Source organism: Sinohyriopsis cumingii, chromosome 13, assembly GCF_028554795.1.
Source record: "Sinohyriopsis cumingii isolate HCF-2022 chromosome 13, ASM2855479v2, whole genome shotgun sequence".
In the NCBI taxonomy this organism is placed as follows: Eukaryota; Metazoa; Mollusca; class Bivalvia; order Unionida; family Unionidae; genus Sinohyriopsis; species Sinohyriopsis cumingii.
Genome location: NC_142973.1, coordinates 70,148,066 through 70,157,651, shown reverse-complemented (window position 1 = coordinate 70,157,651; position 9,586 = coordinate 70,148,066). Strand labels below are relative to the sequence as shown.

General features: G+C 35.4%; 1 protein-coding gene across 1 annotated transcript in view; it reads left to right on the top strand.

The window, feature by feature from the left end:
- The first annotated feature begins 1,886 nt into the window (after window positions 1-1,886).
- LOC149785797 (uncharacterized) overlaps window positions 1,887-9,586 on the top strand; it is a 30,983-nt gene continuing 23,283 nt past the window's right edge. The window contains exon 1 of the mRNA XM_089931241.1: window positions 1,887-2,076. Within this exon, the coding sequence (XP_089787367.1) occupies window positions 2,064-2,076 (13 nt within the window). The 5' untranslated portion in view covers window positions 1,887-2,063. The remainder of the gene's footprint in view (window positions 2,077-9,586) is intronic.

Sequence of the window (9,586 nt, the reverse complement as noted above, 5' to 3'; positions counted from 1 at the left end):
AAATCTCTGTCACTACATAAAATCAAGAGTTAAACCGCAAGAAGCCAGATTGATATTTATATAAACACTATCCTCTTTCAGTAAAACCATTGATGAAATAATAAAAAATTCTTATGTATTTTTGGATCAGATGAAGAATTTCTTGCTACCGGAGTTGCTCTTCAGAACCCGTCTGACTCTTTTCCAATTTAGCTCGTACCGAGGAGTTATCCAAAATATCTTATGGTTGCATCCAGGTGTTTTAGCCGATGCCAGTTTTATATATTGTGTATATTCAATGACGGCATTTCCGAAAGTCGTTAAGTTTGTAACAGACAAATTATATTTCGATCGACCTAAGCAATTTAGGCTCTAACACAACATAGATACGATATCAAGTATTTTTCGGTCCATGTTGTTTGACTACTTTATTAATGCAAAGACATGTCTTTAATATTCAAAACATAAATAATTTATTGAATAGGAAACTATTTAGGGAATAACACAAACATCTGCAAGATGATGCCTAGAGAGAAGATAAACCATTAGTAAGTCGATTATATCAGGTTCAACGTTAACTGCATCTGATTTATTGATGAAAAGACAGAATTGATTAGACACATCAAAACTTTGAAGTAAAAAGAGAACAATTATTTTTCTGGATTTAATTTTGCGATACATATGTGGGGTTTGTTTTGTAAAAAATTAATCGTGGGTATCATCTCAATGAAACTATTTACTACCCGGATCTATCTGCTAACTTAAGAATCAAAGATGACACCTTTGTAATTTGGTATTTATTTAACTTCGCATAGCGCTCGTATATTGTTGTTATAACTCTCATGTGTTGCTACAATAATACAATACAATCAAATGGATATTCGACTTGCATGTGATATCCCTGTTTACATTTACAATATTGCAGGTTCCGCTTTTGTTAATATGGTTATTAGATCATAACACGGAAAAATACAATAAATGTCTTTCTTTCCCTTATACAACACCATCTGTGTGACTGCCTGATAGCAAAAAGCGTGATGACGTATTTTGCCTGTCTACTTCATTGTAGTCTTCGTTTAGAACATCGGCTTTCTAGTTATTTCATTACAAGTTCTTCGAATTTATATTAACGAAAAGATTATAACTATCGGTCATTCTCAGATATGGCAACATATTGTCGGGTTTTTCTCTCTCCTGATTGTGCTGAATAAACACCGGCTTGCATGTCGTATCACGGAAAGCAGCTCTCTTCCTCCAAACTTTTCAAAATGTAACAGATGATGTCTCTCCAGTCTGTTTTGTTTCTAATTAAGTGTTTGTGTTTTGTACAACTTGAAAACTTTAAAAAGGCGTATGTGATACTGTTCACACAATCCATGCCGAAACTAAGCTTAAAAGCATGTTTGCTAACGTCATCGATGCTTTAAAACGTTTCAATTAGATACGCAGTGGCGCATATGAAACGATGATAATTTTTTACATGAGCTTCAATTTACTATTCATGGACTTATGTCCACTTTTAATAAAATTTACCACCTTTATCAGTGTTTAATTTTCGATAGACGGAAACCTATTCAAAACAATGGAATTAAGTATTTTCCCACACTCTACGTTTGATTTAGTCGTATTTTATATAATCGTTTTTGTAATTTTAATGTTCATACATGGCCGTGTAAACCTAAACAGTTGGCTGTAGTCGCCATCAAGAGATGCTTTCTTGTTTCCTAATTAGCAAAATTATATATCAAATTTTCATGGTCACGATGCGGAACAGCAGTAGTCGTAATATGTAGCCAGTGTTTCAGGACCGCACGACGCCTGTTGAGATCAATAACACTAATATGACGGGGATACTATCTGAGACGCAGATAATGCGACTGCTGCTACCGCGGATGATGGTCATATAATCTCTGTGATGTCTACAAAAGCATACGTGAAAGGTTGAGTGATAATCCGAGTGAAAACGCATAATAGACATGCTATGTTTAGTGTTTTTTAAACGATTCGAAACATGACGATAACAAAGTCGACATTTAGAGGGAATAAATATCATGTGCACTAGTTTCATATGAAGACCTATATCGATGGGATTTAAAGGTATGTACAAAAACCGCACTGTAATATAGTTAATATATTAAGGAAGGAAATGCGGTTTTTAATTATGTAATCATGTCATGGCTTGTGTTGTTGCCAGGCTTTCATTCATTTATCATTGTTGCAAGTGATTGTGTATTCAAAACGTTCTTCCCATTGGATGGATTTCTACAAATGAAATATGTGTGTGTTTCAATTTTTTAAACACATTGACACATATTTCCGTGTTGTGCGCCCGCATTACTCATTCAAAACTTTTCATGCCATTGGGTATGCAACAAAGGTGATTAAAGCAGTCTCTTACAAGGCATGCAACAAAGCTTATTAAAGCAGTCTCTTTCGACAAGAAGTACTATCACTAAAGAAGCAATGTTGGTAGCAAGTTTCCTATAAAGTATCTATTAATTAAAATTTAAAAAAAGAGTGACGTATCTGTGATCAGAGTATTCCTTTACTTTTCATAGATTGTTAGTTAATGTTTCAAAATTAATTTAGCTTTGAATTTCTATGAATTATTAGTATGAAATAATAATTAATGTAGATCGCTACCCAAACTATAAGTATTTTTAATAAACAAAATATTGTGTGTGTGCTTCAATTTTTAGGATGTGGTCCACTATGTGAAATGTTCCAAACACGTTTGTCTATTACACTGTAATATCTCTCAATGTGAACCTGTTATCTGCCTTGTACAACGTCATTAAAGGGAAATTACTCACTCCACTATCTATAATATAAGTACACAAGCACTACAAAATGTGGCTGCAGTTTCTTTGTAACTTCAACTTTAATTATCCACAGCAATGTACTATTATTATTATTAGTAGTAGTAGTAGTAGTAGTAGTAGCAGTAATAGTAGTAGTAGTAGTACTAGTAGTATTACTGTTGGTATTTACGGGTTTGGTGGTCCATAATTGGTTAACAATGAAAATTAAAATTTTAGTAAAAATATCTTTTGAGAGCTTATCCTATATGTAATTTTAAAAAAATATAGACAAATTTCTACTGATGCAATTTTAGTATTTTTACAGGCTTGATTCAGGAGTACTCAATAATGAAAGTAGCACCTGATTCATTTGGTGCAGAATCAATAACATGTGTTTCATGGACATGTAAATAAACAAAATGCCGCGGCTCATATAGTGTTCTCCACACATAAGCTTGCACCAAGGTTAAATGTGCATGGAGAATTATAGGTCTCATCATCAGCAACCAGAAATTTTAAGTTATTGACTTTTTAATATGATAGTGTTTCCATATGTTTACTATTGGAGTTGAATTAGTCCCGTGAGTCCTTAAACAAGGTTATAACTTGAACTTAAATTTTAGTAAACATCGTGTTTTCCACTTAGAATCATGACAAAAAGCAGGTCGATATTTCATGGCAATAGTCGGGTAAGGCAAAACTATATTTCCTCAGTCACTGACAAAGATCAAGTACACAATATAAAGTGAACGTATATAACATTTGTGGTATAACTACATTTTAAGGTCTGAGGGTTTGTTTGTTGGTGTTATGCCTACTTAGCAAAATTTGCGGGTTTAAGTATTTCTCAAAAAGAATATGTGTTTTCCAGTAGGTTTCCAGTTAAATCACTCACATACATTCTAAAGGCCATTTTGGGTTCCATTGTTGTCTCCTTAATCTACTCGAAGATTTGTTGGTGGTTTTTTCCACTTTTTTTATACAGATTGCAAATAGACCAGCCGATAACTATGCGTATTTTTTTATTGTTTTACATTCCAAATTAGTGTGTGGTTCAGAAGTGTCATTCTTTTTATTGTGACATGTAAGTTATCAAATACACGACAATTACCACTAATAAAATGACAAACATGACATGAAAATATATTTCATTTTTATTTTGTTTTTTTAATTATTGGGAATCATGAATACATTTTAAGATAGATATGACTGAATTTCATTCTTGGAAGCTATTAAAAGGTCTGCCTACATTATGAGAGGCGCAAAAATTAAAGCAAAACATACAACGTGGATGCAAAATGTGTAATGTTAAAACTTGCTACCTTATACTATGAAAATTATAAAATTATAAATCATTAACTGACATTTGTCATTTTAGTTATGGATGATCACGATAAATATCAGTTTGTTTAAATGGCACATATTGAGTCCATGACTCCTCATTTTAAGACCATAACTTGTCACGTTGACGCCATAAGTTGTTATATTTAGACAAGTGGTTTTCAACCCGTGGTCCGCTGAAATTTGAGACAAAATAAAAACTATCCCGACGTCTTAGTTTACATTTCATTACCATACATTTTGTTTAATTTAAGGACTTAACACCATGTTTTCATTCAGTTGAACTCTAACTTTGAAATCATTGTCAATACTATCAATACCTTCTTTTCATTCAATTCAGATCGAATTTTGAAATCATTGTCAAGACCATTCACAAGTTCTTTTCATGCAGTTGATATATAACTTTGCACTCATTGTCAAGACATAACACCTTTCCATTCAATTGAGCTCTAACTTTGAAATCATTAAAAGACAATCTCAGTTGAGATCTACTTTTGAAATCATTAAAAGACAATCTCAGTTGAGATCTACTTTTGAAACCATTTTCAAGACTATTAACACCTTTTCATTCAGTTGAGATTAACTCGTTGCCAAGGCTATTAAAATTTCTTTAATCCAGTTCTGCTCTAACTCTGAAATTATTGTCCACACTATTAACACCTTTATGCATTTAACTGAGTTCTAACTTTGAACTCATTGTCAAGACTATCAGCACCTTCTTTTCATGAAAAAGTTTCTTCCAGAGATTTATTCGATATAGTAGAATATTTATGTTTAAATACATCAAAGATCCCCATTTCTCCAATTTTGAATTATTAAAACACTCAGGCAATTAGACGTTTTAATGATAACAAAATCATTTTTATTGTATTTACTGTCAGTGGAATGAAGCCTAAATTACATTTGAAGTCGCAAAGTCAAGCGAAAGAGATTCATTCTCGTGATAAAGCCAGCGTCAGAGCAGTCCCAGTTGCCGGTATTTTATATGGACTTGTTTCTGATGCCATTTGCGTTTGAAGCCAGGAAACGTCAGTCATATCTAGAAATATTGATAGGAATCATAAATGTGTTTTCCTGCTCTTTCGCTAATACATGCTGTCTACTTTTTTTATGAAAGATTCCTTTACTTCTGGCAAAATTTTCCATCGATTTGAAGTAAATCATTCGCCCAACACTATCCAAGTATCTTGCGAGTAGGCAGAAAAGGAGAAACGATGTTCCTACAGCTTACGACATGTGCTTCATAACTTAAACGTCTTTTACAGCCACAGTCTTTAGCTGCAGGATCAGAAGTAAAGACTGTGTTCTAATAAACAATTTTATTTCGTGCAAGTTTTCTTTCCTTCGCACGTGTAAAATTAGTTCGCCTTTTGTTTGATTGTAATATTTTCCTTAAGTCATCTTCCATCTTCTAATATTCAGAAATTTATGGTGTTTAACACGCGTTCCACCATTATAAATATTTTCCACTGTTTGACAAATGATGCTGTTTTCCCTTGTCATTTCCTTTCTCATCAGGACGTATTTATTGCCTGACATTGGTGATCAATTACACTGTTTTAAGGTAGAAATTAATTCTGATATTGACACCTCCTTGTTTTTAATCACGCTTCTGGGAATGGAATATAATTATAGCTTTTTAAATTTTAGGTTTAGCAGCTTCTTTCTCACACAATGATGAAAATTTATGGAATTTCTCATTTTAACGGAAGATCATTGCACTTTTATTTCCATCTAACCAGAATCGATGATCACGAACTATTTGTAACCAGGATACGACGTGGATATCACTGTGTTCACTCTGTCAGTTTGTCTGTCTGTCTCAGTCTCAGCTACCCATCACAATGATATCACTGGTCAACAGTGAAATCATTACTGACTTGAAAAGGCCCTAATCTGTAGTATTTTGGTGTGCCGAACACGAATATAACCGTGAAAAATTTGTATTGGCTCTCGTTTTGAAGATATTCATATACCTCATTTTCTATGTTTCACTGTGTAAATTTCTCCAGTAGGACTGCAGCAACATCCGGAATAATGATGTAACATTGCATAATACCATCATGCTCACATCATCCACAGTTGATTGCATCATTTTCTGATGCAATGCAATACTAATGCCATGCGGCTGCTGAAGTAAGTTGACGTCAGCAGTGTACTATACATGTGTAGGCCTATTATACTAATGCCAGGCGGCTGCTGAAGCTGACGTAAGCAGTGTACTATATAAAGCCCAATCAGATAGGTTCAGCATTTAAAATATTTTAGACGTTGTGCGAGACAGTTCAAGCTACTGTTACATAAAACTTATTATTTTATTCATTTACGTACAATAAAGAACAGTATTGCCTCGAAAGTGTGTTAATACCGCGGACAATTTTTGCTATATTTGTGGGGAAGTGACATTTGCCAACCAGAAGAAAAGTATCAATTCTCAAGTGAAGAAGGCATATCATCTTTACTTCGGATGCAAGGTTGGTGACCAAGACAAGCCTTGGGCTCCGCATATATGCTGTGCTACATGTACAACACAGCTTTCACAGTGGTTGAATTGCAAAAGGGCATCAATGCCGTTTGCAGTCCCAATGGTGTGGAGAGAGCCAAGCAACCACCTAAATGACTGTTACTTCTGCTTGGTTCCTCCTCTTTCCGGCGGAATAACGAAGCGAAAGAAGTCGAGAATAGTCTACCCAAACATTCCGTCTGCATTGAGACCAGTTCCACATGGTGAGGGACTTCCTATTCCAGAACCTCCAGCAGAATATTCTCTTGATTCATCTGACGAAGACAAAGGTGAGTCGACCTGTTCTTCTCCTGGTCCATCAGCATGCAGTGATCCAGATTTTCACTGTGGTGCATCATCAACCCCACACAGAATAACACAGGAAGAACTAAATGACCTGATTCGTGATTTGGACTTATCAAAGAACAAGGCAGAATTGCTAGGATCAAGACTCCAACAATGGAATCTTCTAGAAGAAGATGTCACAATTACTGCATATCGAAAGCGCCACCAGCAATTGGAGCCTTTCTTCAGAAAGGAAAGTAATCTGATATTCTGTTCCGATATTGAGGGCCTCATGAATGCTTTAAAAATCACTCATGACCCACAAGAATGGAGACTATTTGTGGACTCTTCGAAACTGAGTCTCAAGGCTGTGCTTTTGCACAATGGAAACATTCTTCCATCTATTCCAGTAGCGTATGCTGTCCACATGAAAGAGACATACGATAACGTAAGGCAGCTACTGAATTCCATTGAGTATAACAAGTACAGCTGGCACCTCTGTGGTGATTTGAAGGTAGTTGCCCTTTTAATGGGACTGCAGCAAGGATATACAAAATACATGTGTTTCTTATGCGAGTGGGATAGCCGAGCAAGGGAAATGCACTACATGAGGAAGGAATGGACTCACAGGCAGAATGTAGCCATTGGAGAGAAGAATATCCAACACCCAGCTCTGGTTGAGGCTCAGAAAATCTTGCTACCACCCCTTCACATCAAACTAGGTTTGATGAAGAACTTCGTGAAAGCCATTGACCGGACTTTGCCAGCATTCCGATACCTGCATGAAAAATTCCCTCGACTCAGCGAAGCAAAGATTAAAGAGGGAGTTTTTGTGGGTCCTCAGATTCGAGAGCTTTTCAAAGATGACCGGTTCAACAACTTGCTGGAAGGTGACGCGAAACAAGCATGGAATGCTTTTCGCCTAGTTTCTACAAACTTCCTCGGAAATGTTAGGGCAGAAAACTATAAGGAACTAGTAGAAGACATGTTGATGAAGTATAAGAAACTTGGCTGCAATATGTCTCTAAAGATTCACTTCCTTCATTCCCATTTGGATTTCTTTCCTAGCAACTGTGGTATTGTTAGTGATGAACACGGCGAACGTTTTCATCAAGATATCGCAACAATGGAACAAAGATACCAGGGAAAATGGTCCACTACAATGCTGGCTGACTACTGCTGGACACTCCTCAGAGATGCTCCCGAACAGCTGTACAAGAGACAGGCGAAGAAATCTAAGATGTAGTCAATGACTTGATTTTTTATAGGTAGGCTATTACAGTTGACCTTTTACTATTGGAATGCATTTCGTTATGTAAACATTAATTTCTTGCAGATTACAAAAAAACTAGAGCCAATTTTGCAATTTGACTGTCATATTCGTGTTCAGCACATAAAAATTGATAAGAATTGACTAATTTTATTTCAGTAACATGACTTTTGTAAAAATTTGTTGTCCAGTGTATTTAAAGCAAGTCATTGCTAATACCGGTGTAGTAGGCCAAATTAACCCCTGCCCAGATTAAACCCGAGTATAGTTTGGCTCAGGCCAGAGTATACTCCGGGGGATAAAGTGTCCTAGGCTAAACTATGCCCGGGGGTGTAAAATAGCCTGGGCCAGACCATACCCCTTCAGGCCAGAATATGCCCCACTTGTATATTTATCGTTCTGGTCTTTACTTGTAGCAGGAAAACACGAACAACAATCATCACCGCCTTTTCTGAGTTTACTGAGGTATATTTTAGCTTCAGCTTAAAGAAATAAGAATACCATTGTGATTTAAAAGCTAGAACATATTGATGGGAGTGTTGGAAATATAATAGTTAATCAATACAATTGGACTGGAAGAATGTGAGGTATATACTGTATCATGATTCTTGACTCCTTCTTCAAGTTTTCCACAAAAAGCTCAAATTGTTGTGCATTGACACTACCACGATATAACCTTATCTTGTATGTATATACCTTGACTGACTACGAGTACGACTGAAACATGTCACTTAACTTACCTGACAAAGCTGAATCCTCAATAAAATGTTGAAAAATTAAGTAATTCTTGTGTATATCGCTCAACACTATTGATATCATGGAGGTATAATTTGGCCTGAGGGGTATGAACTGGCCTAGGTCATAATATACTCCATGGGTATAAATTGGCCCAGGCCATAATATACCCGGGTATAATCTAGCCTAGGCCGCTTTAACCCCAGGTATACTCCGGACTGGGGGTATACTATAGCCTGTTGCACCGGATTGACTTCAGTAACCTTCGCCTGCATATTCACTGTCCATTTAATCTCTCGGCAAAATATTTTAAATATTAAGTTCATACAATGTACATATGACTGCCTTATCTCTTGTTTCTAGCTTGATATTTTTTATTTATCTTTTATAAACAAAATTTAAAATAATTATTTTGAATTTCCCTAACATGGTTGAGAATGTCTTTTTTGATGAAGTATGTATTAAAATAACTAAACTTCTTCTTTGATGAGGTTTAATTTGTACTTAATTTTAATTTTCAATTTCGTTTGTATACCTGTTGAAAACAGTTAAGTCTAATACAGAAAAGAAGTTGATGTTATTCAGCCGAGAAAGAGAATATTCAAGGGAGATAAGAAGCGAAAGAATTTTGAACTCTACTCCGCCGCTTGTATAAAGTTTAGAAACAAATTT